The sequence below is a fragment of the Myotis davidii genome, unplaced genomic scaffold (genome assembly GCF_000327345.1).
Source record: "Myotis davidii unplaced genomic scaffold, ASM32734v1 scaffold1307, whole genome shotgun sequence".
In the NCBI taxonomy this organism is placed as follows: Eukaryota; Metazoa; Chordata; class Mammalia; order Chiroptera; family Vespertilionidae; genus Myotis; species Myotis davidii.
The window spans coordinates 602,864-620,704 of record NW_006298623.1 but is presented as its reverse complement, the minus strand read 5'-3'; the positions used below and the strand labels follow the sequence as shown (position 1 = coordinate 620,704).

Here is a 17,841-nt window from a genome sequence, read left to right as displayed (position 1 = left end):
TTATATTTAGGTTTGTAACTAATTTTGAATTAATTTTTGTAAAGGACATAAGGTCTTTGTTCTAGATTCATTTTTTTATCATGTGGATGTTCAGTTATCCCAACAGCATTTGTTAAAAATATTATCTTTTTGTCATTGTATTTTCCCCTTTGTCAAACATCAGTTTGCGACTCGATGGGGACTGGGCCAGAGCCAGTCTGCTTCAGGCTGGCCTATAGTGTGTGGGTTCTTGACTTCATGCAGGAAAGATTTCACAACACAAGTCCAGGTGATTATGAAGATATTTTGTGGGTTTTTTTATTCTTTATTGTTTAAAGTATTACATATGTCTTCCCTCCCCCATTCACCTCTCCCCAGCTGCTCCCACCCGCCAGCACATACCCTCACCCCCCTACTGTCTGTGTCCATTGGTTATGCTCATCATATGCATGCATACAAGTCCTTTGGTTGATCTTGTACCCACTCCCCCTCCCTGCCTTCCCTCTGAGGTTGGACAATCTGTTTGATGCTTGTATATTTTTAAAACTGAGGACATGAAACAAAGGAAAGACTTAGGGTAGAAGAGGCAACAGGAGAGAACCTAGGTGGTGCTGTGCTCTGGCTCCCTGGAAACATTATAGGAAAGAAGTGATGCTGTTAGCTCACTGGGAAGTGGAGGTCACAGTGACGAAAGTGAGCCAAGGTGGGGCTGCTGTTAGCTGGAAAGTTAGAGAAAAAAAGGGCCTTGCAGACAGAGTCAGGGGGTAAGCCAGGGCAAGCTGTCATTGCCCATTGCTCTCCTAGTTCCAAGTCTCAGGAGACTCTTAGAATTAGGAGGAAGTAAAAAGTTCAGGCCAGGAAAGGCATATGAGCATGCTTTAAAGCAAGACCACACTGGGTCTTTGTCTTGAAAGTTTTTATCTTTCTTCTGTGGGTGAGAATCTTAGGGGAGGGTTTCAGTAGAGTATTCATCAGCTTTCCAGGTATATTTTTAACATGATAATAAAATTGGGGAGTTTGGGATTTTTCTTTGGTCCCCTTTACTGTTTTACTTTTATCTTTGATCTGTCTGGCTCTAAATTGGTTTTTGTTATTTGTTACCCTTACTTTATCTGTCCTTGGTTTTAGCTAGCACAAGTGGCATTAATTGGGTCTCTGTTTTTTATCTCCCCAACTATGATGATTTAAGCTATGTGTTCTCTGCTTAGAGAGAAGAGGTATAAACCATTTGTTCTCAAGTGTCCTTGGTTAGAGAAGATAAGGTCTTCTATTTGTCAATTCTTGTGCCAATACCAGACTGTCTTGGTTACTATAACTTTATAGTAAGTCTAGAAGTTGAGCAGAGTCAGTCCATCTTTGTTCTTGTCCTTCAATATTTTATTAGCTTGTTGGGGTCTTTTGCCTTTCCATATAAACTTTAGAATCAGGTTTTTTTATCCACAAAATAAGTTTCTGGGATTTTGATTGGGATTTCATGGAATCTTTGGATTATTTTGAATCTTCCTGTTCTTGATCAGGTACTCTCCATTTACTTAGTTCTTCTTGATTTCTTAATCACAAGTTTGTAGTTTTTATCAGATAGATCTTATACATATGTATTTTGTTAGATTTATACATAAGTATTTTATTTTTGTGGACGGTAATGTAAATGGTATTATGGTTTTAATATCAAATTTCACTTGTTCATTCCATTTATTCAAAGCCATTGGCTTTAGTATATTAGTTTTATATCCTACAACCTTGCTGTAATCACTCAGTAGTTTCAGGAATTTGTTGATTCTTTCAGACATTCTACATAGATGACCATGGCATCTTCTTATTGTATTAAGTGAGCTTACAGTATGATGTTGAAGACCAATGATGAGAGTGGACATTCTTGCCTTGTACTTGATCTTAGTAGAAAAACTTAAAATTTCTCACCATTATGCATATTGTATGTTTTTTGCAGATATTATTTATCAAGTTGAGGAAGTTTTCTTTTATTCTTAGTTTACTGAGAATTTTTACCATGAATGGGTATTGAATTTTGTCAAACACTTTTTATGCATCTATTGATATGTCAGTTAATCTTTATAACAATTTTCTTGTGACTGATATTGCCATATTCATTTTATAGATGGGGAAATTAAGGTTCAACAGTGATGTAGCCTCCCAATAGTTCCCTAATTTCTGATAGAATCAGGATTAAATCTACAATTGTTTGACCTGCTCTATAATAGGCTGCCTCCCAGAGCTAACTGTCAACCCTTACTTTTTGACTCTGAACTAATAGGAAAAGTAGATTCTCTCATCATGAGTCTCAATACAATAAACAACCTACCAATATTAAGCTATGCACTTTCTTGAAATATGGATGATTTTTATTATTCATGAAGTCTGTATTTGTAAATTTGCCTACTTGCTAAAACTTATTTGTAATGTCAAAATCAATACTTAAGGCAATTTTATGAACATTCACAGACATATGAAGAATAGCAAAAAACTTCCAATGTACATACTCCAGGCTGAGGTCAAAGAAGATAATACCGTACTCTGCCTTCTTATTTTAATTCTGTTACCATAAACAAGAATCCTATTTGTGGTGTATTTAGTGCCAAGTTTTTTGCATTTTGTGCTTTTTGTTGGTTATTTCACTCTTTATATAGCCCCTAAGAGCAGTGCTGAAGTGCTATCTAGTGTTTCTAAGTGCAAGAAGACTGTGATGTACCTTACGAAGAAAATACCTGTGCTAGATAAATTTCATTCAGTCATGAGTTATAGTGCTGTTGGCCATGAATTCAATGTTAGTGAATTAATAATATAGATTAAATAAGGTGTCTTTCAGCAGAAACACACATAAAACAAAATTATGAATTCATCAGTTGATGAAAATACTGTGACCAGAGGCTCAAAGAAGCCTAACCATGTATTTCCCCTAGAATCAATGGTTGAATATCTGCTGATTTAGTGTTTATAGAGACTTCATAAAACATAACTAACATGAATAACAAAAGTCAACTGTATATGTGTTTACTGTTCTTTGTGTGTATTTATAGAAGTGGACTACTTGCCCTTGGATTAAAGTTCCACTGTTGTATCATTTTACTGGTTGTGCTAAACTTTCTTCAGGGATTCACCCATTTTCTGTAAATTACTGAATTAATTTACTATGGATGTTATAACCAATTATCATGAATTTAGTAGCTTAAAGTACACAACTCTATTTTCTCACAGTTCCAGAGGTCAGAAGTTTCAAAATGGGGCTAAAATCAAGGTGATGTCAGACTTGTCTTCCTTCTATAGGCTCTAGGGGACAATCTGTTTCTTTGCCTTTTTCAACTTCTAGAAGCTGCCCACAATCCCTAATACATAGCCCTGCATCACTCTGACCCCCATTTCCATCATCATATCTAATCTCCAACTCTCCTGCCTCCCTCTTCCACTTACAGGGACACATGTTATTGAGGATGTCTGCTTATAGCACTATCAGTTATTTGCTCCCCTACCCCAAGTCACTTAAGTAGAAAGTACAAGACATTTTTCTTTGCATCCTGGAAGAGTCACTGATTAGATCCACCTTGGCGGTGGGTGTGGCACAACACTCTGGTACTTAGGATGTTTTCACTGCTGTCTTCTTTTTATCCAATTTCTAGCCCCTAGAGCCAGGTCAAACCATCCGTATGTCTCGAGAAGAGTTTATGCAGAGGATGACAGAGATTGTTGGTTGGGGCACAAAGGAAGAATATGGGAAGCTCTTTGACAAAGTGGATGTGGCCCAAGATGGCTTCATTAACTGGGACAAGCTGACTTCATTTATGCTGTTAACACTTTATGAAAACGACGAACGAGCAAAGGCGACTGCGGTTCCCCAGTGGAAAGACCTTAAGTTCCTCCCAGTGAAACACAAGGACACCATTCAAAAAGTCATTTTCTTAAAGAATTCAAGTCGTTATCTGACCATCAGTAAGGAAGGTTTATTAGGAATCTGGGAAGAGAATTTAAAGCTGCAAGAAACATTCCCCATCACTTCAGATGCCACCAAGCTTAAACACCTGTGGGTGACCAGTCTGGTTTCTCTGGAAAATGTAAACAAGGTACAAAGTCTCTATACATGAATTTATTGCTTGTATAAGGGGACACATGATGGGACAGGGTTCCCGATCAGTATCCAGTGTAACACTAGCAGCAACAGAGCATTACTCTTTTGTGCCTCTAACCTGACCTGGAGGGAATACAAGTAGAGCCAAGGGAGCTATTCTGTTTTCCAAGCTGTTCTCTTGTGTGCCTTTAAATGACGCGGCTGATGACTCAGATGCGTGGCTTGGTCTCCACTGTGGTCATGCTGCATTATATGCAGAACTGAGAGGCTATACAATGCGTGGCACAGCTGAGTGCAATGACAGGAAACTGATTGTCTCATTTTGATGATTTTGACCACTGTACTAATCAGTTTCTTAATTCTGATGTGTAGGGTCCACTCAGTCCAAATATCTTTCTATAACCATGCCTACGAGCGAGGTAACATACTGAAAGGAAAATCAGTTTGTGAGAGGATGCAGCTTAAAGAATTCATGTTCTTGGTATTTTATATTAAGTAGATGGTAAATTTCACTTTAAAAAGTTTAAACTCACACATGAGCATGAATAATAGTATTAAGAACCAATATTCACCCTTAACCATTTTCCAATTCACATGCAATCTTGTTTCATCTATACCTCCCCTCTTTGAAATCCAAAACATTCAATCATTTAATCTGCGAATATTTGGTATTTATAAAAGGTGTCTCTTTTTAGTATAACCAAAACACCACTCTACATTTAATATAAATAGCAATAATTTATTAATATCATTAAATATCCAGTCATGTACATATTTCCTTGTCTTATTGTTTTTAATAGTTTATTGTTTGACAGTTAGTTTGAACCAAGATCCAAATAAATTTCAAATATTGTGAACAGTTGCTATGTTTCTTTTTTCTACACATTTTCTCCTCTGTGTGGTTTGGTATTATGATAATATTGGTTTTTATAAAATGATTTCAGAAGTGTTTTCTCCATTTCTATTTTTTGGGGGACAAGATTTAGAAGGATTAGTGTTGATTCTTTAAATGTTTGTGGAATTTATTAGTGAAGCATCTGGGACTAGAATTTTTTTTATTACTAATTTAGTCTTTTACTGTGTGTCTGCTAAGTTTTTTATGCCTTTTGAGTTAGTTTAGGTAATTTTTGTATTTCTATGAATTCATTCATTTAATTGAAGTTATTTGTTGCCATGTAATTGTTCACGGTATTTTCGTCTTTTCTTAAACACTTACCCAAGGATATTTTTCCATTGATTTTTTTAGAGCGTGGAAGAGAGAGGGAAAGACAGAGAGAAATATTGATGTGAGAGAAACACATTCATTGGTTGCCTCCTTCATGCACCCTGACCAGGGCCTGGGCCAGAGAGGAGCCTGCAACCCAACCGAAGTATGTGCCCTTGACCAGAATCAAACCTGGGACCCTTCAGTCAGCAGGCCAATGCTCTATCCACTGAACCAAACTGGCTAGGGCCATGGTATCATCTTATAATCTTTTTTTATTTCTATAAAGTTGATAGTAATATCCACTCTCTTATTTATGATTTTAACAATGTGTATCTTTTCTCTTTTATTTCTTGGATTAGATTAGGTAAGCTTTGTCAATTTGATTGAAAAATTTGTTGGCTCTTTTAAAAATAGATTTTAGGATATTATCTGGCTTAGGAAGGCTTCTTACCAGGTTTTTATCAATTGAGTTTTGTGACAGCTTCTGCTTGCTTTGTAAAACATGGTTTGTAAAGCTTCTGTTAAGACTGTTTAAACCTGTAGCTCTCTGTGTCTTTGTTTTGTGATTACTCATCTTGTTCCCATAGTTAGAAGTTGGTGGGTATATGAAGTAAAAATAAAGAATGTTCAAATAACATTAATGGCAAATATTTTTTCTTGGTAACAGTCCAAAGTTAGGATAAAACACATTTGTGCCATTATGCAATACTTATATAATGCTCTTAAGAATCCTTAGGGAATGATGTCTGATTTGGTGCTAAGATTTGCATGTCTGCTTTGCATATTGATTTCACTAAATCCATCAGACATGCTTTCTGACTTTCTACCTTGTTTCTTTAGATAGCGGTGGCTTTTACAAGGAAAGAGATTTGTTTTTATGATCTGCTGTCCAAAGAACAATTTCCTTGTCAATACAAACTCCAAGGCCTGAAAGGAACACCAATTTGCATGGATTATTGGTATGACCCTCTTGATGCCAATAAATCAATTCTGTCTTTTGGGGACATAACTGGAAAGGTAAGTAAGGGAACAATAAGATTGAACACTATCTACTTAATTATCAAACAGTAGCTATATATAGAAATAGAGTGCAATGAGTGTGACCTTCTAATTGAACTGCATTATAGATTGTAAAACCACACACGATGGACATGGAAAAAATGGATTAGGTTATCACAATTTCTCTTCTTTTTTATTTTAAGTTTTTATTTATTGATTGACGAGAGAGAGAGAGAGAGAGAGAGAGAGAGAAACATCTATCAGTTGCTTCCTGCCTATGCCCGGACCAGGGATTAAACCTGCAACCTGGGTCTGTATCCTGACTGAGAATGGAACCCGCCACCTTTTGAGGTATCAGATGACACTCCAACCAACTGAGCCACACCAGCCAGGGTCTCTCTTCTTGCTTATAACAAACAATCTCCGTTGTGGGTTTTCTTGACTATGTATAATCTCAATTTTCATATTTAGAAATTTTTTTCTTTTTTCACCATAGGATGCTTATAATCTTAAGAAACATATTTTTATTGATTTCAGAGAGGGAGAGAGAGATAGAAACATCAGTGATGAGAGAGAATCATTGATCGGCTGCCTCCTGCATGCCCCACACTGGTGATTGAGCCCACAACCTGGGCATGTGTCCCGACCAGGAATCAATGCCCAGCCATTGAGCAACACCAGCTGGTCTAGATGCTTATAATCTTTTAGATTCCAATATTAATAAACACAATGACTAAAGTTATCTCTCATAACTCTTTCAAATTCCGTATTCTGATTTTTATTCATAAGGTTTCAGGCTTCTCAGTACCAGCCTCCTGGAAAGTGATCATTTCCTCTACATTTAACAAAGGATAGATGCATTAGAGAGGCAGCACAGACACCCAGACAGGGAGGCAATGATTTCTGACTTCCTATCAAATTCCACCCGATCTCTGTAAAATTATTATCTACTGAATGACAATAGACTATGGCTGTGAACTCTTAAGTAGTCTAATTTGAACAATTTCCTTTTATAATTGTCTAATATTTTTATTCTTATTGTTATTAATGACGAGTATATTATAAAAGTAAATGAACCGCCCTTGGTAATTGCCTTACTAACATTGTAGTTGTTCTGTCTTTTAATATAACTGCTTGCATCTTTTAAATAATATTGAAGAACTTCCTATTAATTCAATATCAATTTTTTAATGTTAAAGAATGCAGATTTTTCTTGCAACAATTTCTCTGCCCATGTTTGTTTCTGTTTCAATATTCCTTTCAAGGTTCAAGCCATTGTTTTCACGACAGCCTTGATTTCCCTGTTTGAGCGTCCCGCTAGTGCATGTGAAAATGAAGAAGCCACTGTGACCATTAACTGGGCAGAACTGCTCTCTGGATATCACAAATGTTGCTATACATTAGAGCACAAACTTCATCGTGGAGAGTGGGTCAGGCAAGGTACTGCATTTCCGTAGTAATGAATGAAACGATCAGCTTCAACTTCTTCGTTTATATTCTTTGATGAAAATGTTTCACACCAAATGTTCAAGTTTAGACACCAGTAATTAGTTCTCTGGAGATTTTGTCCTGGACTCTTTGCTATTCCTTGCATACTAGCAGTACCCTTTCTTTTATTTCCTTCTAAATTATGCCTCATATAATTAATTCAGGTGAACTGTGCACTCCAAACCTCTCAAAAGAAGGGAGAAAATTGCCATAGAATCCATTTAACTTCGACACCACTCTGATCCTAACTGATCTCATCTAGTCGCTTCAAGATGCTTAATAAAAGGATTTAACAAATTCCCTCAAAACCAATCCTTTGTTTCCTTTATGCTCTCATGGGAAATATATCAGTTTGACTGCCTTCAAAATGGAAACTTCTTAATTACCTTTTCTACTTTTTTCTCTTTTTTGATATAATGACTGAGTTTCTCTGATCTTAAGTGACATTTCTGTGTGTGATAGGATTAGTTATAAAACAGAAACTAGAGAGAGCCAGAACTTTCATAAACCTAGTCACCAATGAGTTTATTAGTTTCACAATATGCCTAATTTTTACGAAATTTGCATCTGATGGTCAAGATCCAGATGGGCGATGTCCACTCTAATGTCTCCTTGGGTCCAGAAACTGAGGACTATGGTAATTTTCTCGTTACTAAATTGCTACACTAAATAATGCCCACGGAGAGGAATGGAAACTCACACTCTCATTGACTGCACTGTAGGTCTAGTTCTAATTTGCTTTGAAGAATAGAGTCAAAATGGACCCAGCCGTTGGCTCTTATGGTAGTTTTATACTTTTTGGGTTTTAGGAAGTTGGTGATTCTTTAATGCATGACCCACAATAATAATATTTCATAGGAAAAACTATAGATCGTGCATTTTTCCTTCAGTATACATCATACCATGTCTTGGTACCTTCTACCCATCCTTTAATTATGGCAGGATACTAATAGTGGAAAAAACAAAATATCTTATTTATTTATTTATTTTGGTCATCAACTATGTGTGACAGGCACACAATTGTGTGTTACATTTTCATAAAATGGAAACAAAAATCACAGTACTAGAAACTGTAAGGGGCTATTGAAGCTGCTTCCAAACAAGCATGATATTTTAATACATAAACCAAAGACTAGATACACTATGGTAATACAGTCATAGTTCTTAAAATCTACTTGTGGTAGGTTTCCGGAAGTTTAGTGTATTATTTGAGCCCCATGACCTTAAATTAATATGGATGATACAGAGAAGTAGCTAATAGAAATCTGTTTTTGAAAAGGTTGGGGATGTACCAAGCATGGTTTAAAAATTGAGATTTTCTTTCTGAACATGAAAAATTGTTTAAGTGTCACTTTTATGCTCAGAGGAAGAATGTCAAGTTCTCACTCTAAACCCTGTCACTCTTTCATTTAAACCTTTCAAAAAGCAACGCTGTTGTTGCGTAAATTGCTTATGAGTGTTTGTCTGTTAGGTGGAAGGGCAAAGAACTTTTCTCTTGGGCCATGTGAATTCATTGCTCATCTTGTTTACGATGTATGCTTTCTCATCTTTAGTTTTCTTACCTACTGACAAGAGAACATTGGAACTTAGTTTAGTATGAACAGTAGAGATTCCTGCTTAAAACATGAAGAATCCAACTTTAGAGTTTAGCCTCTAAATCACTGCAATTAGGAAATGGTTAAAGAAAAGTTTTATATGTGAAAAATAGTAGGGATCTTTGCTATCTAGCCTGGATTATGTAATTTCATAGCTTTTAAATCAAAATTCATTGTAACTAAGTGGATATTCTTTAGAAGAATAGCTGAGAAAATATATTTACTTTGGCCAGTTTATTTAAACTGTAGACTTCATGTGTCAATCAATCAACAATTATTTATCTTTTATGTGCTTTAAAATTGCCTTAGGCATTGGAGACTGTAGAATTAAGAGTAATTATAGGCTTGACTCTCAAAAAACTTAATATATGAGGAGAAGGGAGGAAGCAGGGAGGAGTGAGAGGGGCTGGAGTCCAAAATAGGACAATGGGCTTCCTAGTGACTATGCTCCTTGGTCTGCAAGACTTACTCACTCAGGAGCAAGTAAACATCGGCTGCTTTCATTTGATGTTCTTTTTACCCCAGCAGCATGAATTGATATCCTTAGAACTCCTCAAGAACTATTTTTGCTGATTTTCTTCTCAGTGTGAGGACTAAATGTACAATTAAGAAAAGAAATACTTGAGCACGCAGGCTAATCATGTTTCACTGAAGCTAAGGATAGAATATCTATAGAACTGAAATGTCAAAGGAAAAACTCAGTTTCCGACATACGAGTATTAGCTTAGTGCTTTATGATAAGGTTCTGACTTCTTATTTAATGCTTTGAGGTAGAAAGTATTTTCATCTTGTCTGAGGGGTTCTGTGTCACATTTTAATGGAAAAATAATTACATCCTGAAATACTTGCAAAGTAGGTATAGAGATTTCAGGCAATAGTGGCAAGATATAAATGTCTTAAATCTCAGAGAATTTTCCTTTTTTTTTTTTGGTCCCAAATAATTGCCTTCTCATGTAGACAGTATCATTGAAAACCCCAGGATGGAGGTGCAGCTGTTGAAAGAGTGAGCATTCAACAGCCAACAATAAAAACTATGGATTCCTTATTACATTGAACTGTGTTTTGCCACCTTTGTCTGACCACGGCCAGGACAAGATACAAAACAGTTTGAACTGATAGCGACATCACTAATTGCTGTGCTAATTAATGGCGCTGTGCCAGAGAATTGAGAATAGGATGCCAGGCTGTGTCCACAGGGAGCCTTCATAATTGATAGGGACTGGGTTTGGAATCAGATTTAGTGTCTTGCTTGTGTGTTGTTCCACTTGGTTGTGTCTAAATCAGTCCTCTGGACAAAAAGATGGTGCACCACTGAGTTAGCTGGAACACCCGCCTTTCCTGCCCGCCTCCTCGCTGCGTTCAAAGCAGTTGAAACCAGCTGCAAGCTGGTTGCCTAGGTTTGAATAAAAGAGGTTTCTCCCTGCAGCTCGTCCTAAGGCATGACGGAAGGGGAAGGTCCATTTGTATCATGAACATGGATCTAATCAGCATTTTTTAAAATCATTAAATGAATTGCATTGTTTTAAAAATTGCTTACCAGTGATGAATTAGATGCACTTTGATTTTTAAAAATGGAAGAGAGTTGTTTCTATCTTTCCTCTTTCAAATAGTAGTTGCTCAGAATATAGAGAGCCCCATGGTGGTCTCAGAGAATGGGACTCCGACTTCAAAATAAGAAATGCAACTGAAAACACACTCTCTCAAATAAGAAACATCAAAGGAAGTTCAAGGCAGGGTGTTTTCCCAAGTTACATGACTCATAAAGTAAAAGCCCAGAGAATGATCAGAATTCCTAGTTAGACATGGCCCAGTTTTACCCTGCTTCAGGTCTACCTGTTGGCAACTGACAGAGAGGGGTCTTGTTCTAGCTCACTCTAAGTGCACCTAATAGCATTACTTACTTAGTTTTTAGGTATAATTTTTCATTTTCAAATCACTTTCCTCACATTACCTAATTGCTATGATACAAGGGCATTTTGGCACATGTGAGAACAAGGATTGATGGTAGATTCCTTAATGTTTTCTAAATGGCAGAGAGCAGAAAAGTTGAAAGTTAGCATCTTAATGGACAGACATTATCAAGTTGTCTTTTTCTCCCTCAAAATATTATCTAACACAAATTTTTAGATAAAATGCATAACCTACTTTTCATTCATTTCTTCTATTTTGACCACATGCGTTTTTATCACTAAGTGCTATGTGGTATCATTTTGTGTGTTTTTATGCCTTACATAACTGTATCACCCTGCTTGCATTCTCCTGCAATTTGTATTACTCCATGTTGTGAGATAAATCTGTGTTGATTTAAATGGATTTCCCCCAGTATTTCTCAAGTTGTAGATTTTTCTACCCTTTATCTAGTCTCCTGTTGATGGACATGCAAGGAGCTTCCATTTTTTTTGGCCACTACAAATCATGCTTCTAGAACATTCTTTACATGTTTCCTCATGCACATACATGGAGTCTTTTCAGCTCACATGCTTAGGGGTGGACTTGCTGTGTTGTGGGTTTGAGTTCACGTACCTTTAATTGGCAGGGCTGCCACATACAGTTATGCACAACTTGGCCATCTGTTGCCAGATGGTTCTTCAAACTGGTGTATCAGTTTACACTCTCAACAGCAGGCATATGAGATCCTGGTTGTCCACATCCTCACCAACCTTGGAAATGTTAGATGTTTACATTTTGCCCATCTGATGAGTGTGAAATACATTCATCAACTGTAGTTTTAATTTGCATTTTCCTGATTACTTGTGTGGATTAAACATCTGTCATAAGTTTATTGGCCATTTAGAATTTGTCTTCTGTGAATTACCTGGCATATTTTTCTATTGAATTGTTTTTCTTTTTCTTATTGATTTGTGCTTCTTTTTTGTCAGTTATGTGTGTTACAAATATCTTCTCTCAGTGTGAGGCATATTTTTCATTTTGTTTTATGGTATTTTTTTATAAAAACAAGTTTTTAATTTTAGTGTCAAATTAATCAGTCTTTTGTAATTTGTGCTTCTTTCAGTGTATTGTCTTTTTTAAAAATCATTTTTTAATTTCTCAATTATAGTTAACATATAATATTATATTAGTTTCAGGTGCACACTCCAGTGATTAGACATTATATAACTTACTAAGTGATCATCCTGATAAATCTCGTACCCATCTGACACCATACATAGTTATTAGAATATTATTAACTACTAGAGGCCCAGCATGAGAAATCATGTGGCTCCACACACCCGCTTGCACCCCACTGTGCTTGCGGCCCCGCCCATCTGTGTATGCCTCCTGTTGAGTCTGGTCATTGATTGTTCTGCGTTACAGCGTGATGACCACAGGCATTTTATGATATAGATACTGGTGACCTGGTGCACGGATTCGTGCACATTGAAAGGAAATTAATTATAAGGTGGCCAGCAGGCGGGACTGGGTGAGACGAACTGGACACACCCTGGAGCCAACCTCCCATGGTCCCTCCCCAGTGTTTGCGGAGTGAGCAGGGGTCCCTCTGGCAGGTGGGGTCCCTCAGCCTGGCCTGAAGGGATCAGGCTGAAACTGGCTCTCCAACATCCCCCAAGAGGTCCTGGAGTGCGAGAGGGCATTCTGCAAAGTTGCGGTGGTACAGGGTGTGGAACGCAAATGCAAGTGTGCAGTAAACCAGATTCAGGGCCGACAGTACCCCAGCAACAACATAACCTACGGCCGAAAGTGGAATTGTGTAGCCGCGAGGAATCAGGCTCCCTCCTCTCTTGTTTTGCGGTGTGTCACCTGAGAATCACTGCTGCCAAGTCACTGCAGCTTGGCAGCTACTGCGTTAAGCGTCTGCCCCCGGTGGCCACAGCGTGTCATAGTGACCGGTTGGACAGTAGGAGGAACACTTAGCATATTAGCCTTTTATACACACACACACACACACACACACACACACACACACACACACGCGTGCGCATGGCCTGATGCATGAAATTCGTGCACTCAGGGTGAGGAGGGGTCCCCCAGCATGGCCTATGCCCTGTCACAGTGCGGGAGCCCAGTAATCCATTGCCCCAAAGAGGTAGGCCCCGCCCACCCATCCAGGGCTTCTCAGTGGATTGCCCCAAAGAGGTAGGCAGGAGCTGGGGGAGGCCTGCAAACCCCTGGGCTGGGTCGCGGCAGAGGCCTGTCATCCTCTATGTGCCTGAGGACCGCCGGCTGGGCCCGTGGTGGAGGGGCCTCTCCGCACACCTGTGGATCCCCGGGACGCGAGCCTTATGTCTCCGGGCCAGTACAGGGGGCGAGGACGCAGCCTGCTTGATTGTTACATGACGGCATCCTGACCAATTTGCATATTATCTTATTATTAGATAGATATATATTCCCTATGCTGTACTTTACATCCCTATGACTATTCTGTAACAACCAATTTGTACTTATTAATCCCTTCACCTTTTTCACCCATCCGCTCACCCCCCCCCTTCTATCTTGCAACTATCAAAATGTTCTCTGTATCTATGAGTCTGTGTTATTTTTTTAGCAGAAATTATTTTTTCCCCTCTATCAATCCCCAAACTCACCAAGAATATTAAAAGCAAATAATTTATTTTTAATCAGCTCACCCCATTCCCTAGCCTGATATTTTAAAAAGATCATAACCTATCATTTCCTTTTCTATCTTTAAGAAGGAGGAAAACATTTTCATCTATCAGATAATTTGATTTTAAGGAAATGGCTTTACTCTCACCTTTTACTCAGGCATTCTCAGGAGGTCTGGCATTCTACAATTTAATCAGAAACAAGTTCTCTCTTGCTTTAGAAATACAGTGTGAATTGTTGAGTCTCCAATATATAACACTACACACAGGCCCATAAATGTCACTTGGTTACCTGCAGATTCAAATCTTAAAGCTATACGTTGAATACCTGAGCAGAATGTACTTTTTTTTATATCCTCAAAGCTGAAGATGATACTTGGATATATTGTGGGAACATGTGACAAAGTAATTTTCTGGGTAGAAATAACTTATTTTGATTATACCATAGTGATATTAGGGAAGTTCAATGAATTTGAAGACATACTAGTGGTATTTGGTTTATACTTTAGATCTTATAATATTGCTTCACTGAGCCAAGTTACAATAACCCTAGGATTTTTTCTAAACAAAGGGAATATTTTCAGTGAGGTTGCTTCCTAATGAGAACAATTGTCATCAGATTTTATACTGTTGGTACTTCTAGTAAAGTAGCAATAGTGGTGTTAGCAGGTGATCAGGGACCTCTATGCTCCTATAATTAATACTCCCCAGTGAGGCTCACATGACGCATCTTCATAGGAACTGATCACTTCTGCATCCTCGTCTTCCTTCCTCCCTTCCTCCCTTCCTTCTTTGCTTCTTTTTACTTTCTTTCTCCTTCTCTTTGTTCCACTTATTTTTCCTTTTTTTTTTTTTTTAGAAGGAAAGACAGTAGATCAGTGGTTCTCAACCTTCCTAATGCCTTGACCCTTTAATACAGTTCCTCATGTTGTGGTGACCCCCAATTTCATTGTTACAAATTGAACATAATTAAAGTATAATGATTAATCATAAAAACAATATGTAATTATATATGGGTTTTCCGATGGTCTTAGGCGACCCCTGTGAAAGGGCCGTTCGACCCCCAAGGGGTTTCAACCCACAGGTTGAGAACCACTGCAGTAGATGCAAGGAAAGGAAAAAGAGAGAACAAAGAGGACATAAAAATACTGTTCCTAGGGGTAAATGACAAGATCAGGAAAGAGAAGACTCAATATAAAGTGGGGGCTTGGTCTGGGATTGAGAGTATGGGGGACATAAATGTAGTTGGTAATGAAAACAACCTCAGATCTTCATGCATGTGGCAGTGTGGCTTCCTGGGAAAGAATGATGCAGTAATGCAAAACAGAGAGGCCACAACCAAACAGGAGTGGGTTCAATCTCATTTCTACCTGCAATTAGCTGCCTTCCCTTGGGCGAACTGGCTTTGGACTGTCTATTTCCTCATCATAATCTATCTGCTGAAAATGATCGCAGGATGAAAGCCCCTGGCATGATGCCTAGTACGGGGAAGACATACAATAAACTATCCTAATAATGATTACAAAGAATTTGTAGGCTGAGGGAGATTGCATGATGGGAGATGAGCAAAAAATAAAACATCCAGGCTCATTCCAGGCAGAGTGGAGAAGTAGACCATTTTGGTCTTCAGTGGTGCTTCAGGCTTCATGACACACTTTTCGGTGAATTATTCTGTGTGCCTAGTGCTCAGTGAGGCAGCTCTGCTTTGGTTCCCCTTCCGAGAGTCTCCTCTGTACCACCCCAGTCCTTCCCTTTTCTTAGACATGTGCTCAGGCATTGATTAGGGGAACCTAGCATCAAAGGCCAGTTAAACTCATTTAAGGGAGTAGAAGCTATAAAAAAGGAGCCCAACATTAGAATTGGTAAACAATAGGCTGAACATCAGTAATTGAAATTTTAAGAATCACTTGAGAAAGCCAGTGAAGTATTTCAACAATCCACAATTACCTCATAGCTGGAGGTTCATCACCCGAGTTCCGATCTACCATGGTGGGCTTTGTGAGTGAAGGTGGAGAGGTTCCTAAAATCCTGGTGTTTCATACGAAATGTTGCGTGCATATCCATTTTTCTGGTGGAGAGGGTATATAACTTTCAACCAACTTCCAAAGGGACATTTGGCCTCCTAAATTTTAGGAGCTTTGAAGTAATTCTCTGGAGTATAAAATAATGTCAATACTCTGTAGAATGTATTATGGTGTTTGCTACTTAACGTGTGGTGCTTAGCAAGCATTAGCAGTATCAACCGGGGGTTTGATAGAAATGCAGAATCTTAGGTTTACTGAATGACAAACTGCATTTTTACACCGACTGATCCCCTGGTGACTCATATTGAAATTTCAGAAGCTCTGCTCCAGTGGTAGGAGATCATGCTCTGCATTCTGAATCTGTACTTTAGCTCTGCCAAACGTTATGTAACATTAAACGGCACCAAAGTCAGAGTCAGAATACTTGGGCTCCAGTGCAGAGTCTGACAACCGTCAGTTGCTGACTGGCCAAATCATTGAACGCGCCTGGGTCTCTATTGCTTCATCTGTAAAACAAAGTAGATCAGTCCTGTTTCAGCTCTAAATTCTGGAGTTTACCTTGCTCCCCATACATGTGCTTTATCACCACTTCTCATCAACTGAAATGATATCTTTTTGTCAACACTCACCAAATGTCTTCTAAACCCCAAAGCCCACACTGTTTTGTTCTTTTTTGAACTTGTATTATACTTTTTGTACCACTCAATGAATCACTTTATTAGTTTTTTCTAGTTTTTGATTTACATCTTTTATTCCAAGCTTGGGGGCATCTAGGCTGTGTACTTCTTCTCTTATTAATTTTGTCATAACACAGAACACATAGTGGATGCCAATAAACCTTTGAAGACTGGATGCCATATTTTGAGACACATTGAATACTCTCAATCTCATTAATTTATTTTTAAATTGGTCATGTTAAGCCATATATTTCATAGTGAGGTAAATATAAAGTATATTAAATTAAGCTATTCACATAATGTAATATAGGCTCTTAAATGAATAAATTCTAGTTGTTATTAACTCAACAGAAGGTTAGAGGAAAAGAAATGTATTGAGTTATCCTGCCTCTCAAAATTTTCTTGCCTTTAGTAATTATATATATACTAGAGGCCCGGTGCACAAAAATTTGTGCACTGGTGGGGGGAGGGGGTGTCCCTCAGCCCCACTTGTGCCCTCTTACAGTGTGGGACCCCTCAGGAGATAACAACCTGCTGGCTTAGGCCCGCTCCTGGGTGGCAGAGGGCAGGCCCAATCCCTAGGCGCAGCCCCTGGTCGGGCTCAGAGCAGGGCCGATTGGGGAATTGGGACGCCGCCCCCTGTCATGCACAGAGCAGGGCAGATCAGGAGGTTGCGCTGCCACCCCCAGGCACGCTCAGGGTAGGGCCGATTGGGGGGTTGGGGCTCTGTCCCCTGTCACACTCAAGGCAGAGTCGATGAGGAGGTTGCCGCACCACCCCCTGTCATGCACAGAGCAGGGCCGATCAGGGGGTTGGGGAGCTTCCCCCTGTCACGCACAGAGCAGGGCCCATCAGGGGTTTGGGGAGCTCCCCCCTGTCACACACAGAGTAGGGCCAATAGGGAAGTTGGGACACCGCCCCCTGTCACACACAGAGCAGTGTGGATCAGGGGTTGGGGCACCGCCCCCTTCACCCACAGAGCAGGGCCGATCAGGAGGTTGGGGCACTCCCTCCGTCACACACAGAGCAGGGCCCATGGGGGAGTTGGGGCCCAGAACCCTATCACACACAGAGCAGGGCCAATTAGGGGGTTGGGGCGCCTTCCCCTGTTATAAACAGAGCAGGGCGGATAGGGCGGTTGTAGCCCCGCCCCCTGTCACACACAGAGCCCCAGAGCGATCAGGGGGTTTGGGCGCTGCCCCCTGTCACGCTGATCCTGGTGCCAGGAGGCT

General features: G+C 39.2%; 1 protein-coding gene across 1 annotated transcript in view; it reads left to right on the top strand.

The window, feature by feature from the left end:
• The first annotated feature begins 3,615 nt into the window (after positions 1 to 3,615).
• WDR49 (WD repeat domain 49) overlaps positions 3,616 to 17,841 on the top strand; it is a 78,843-nt gene continuing 64,617 nt past the window's right edge. Inside the window, exons 1-3 of the mRNA XM_006774185.2 lie at positions 3,616 to 4,052; positions 6,105 to 6,281; positions 7,529 to 7,703. Coding sequence (XP_006774248.1) covers positions 3,639 to 4,052; positions 6,105 to 6,281; positions 7,529 to 7,703 — 766 coding nt within the window. The 5' untranslated portion in view covers positions 3,616 to 3,638. The remainder of the gene's footprint in view (positions 4,053 to 6,104; positions 6,282 to 7,528; positions 7,704 to 17,841) is intronic.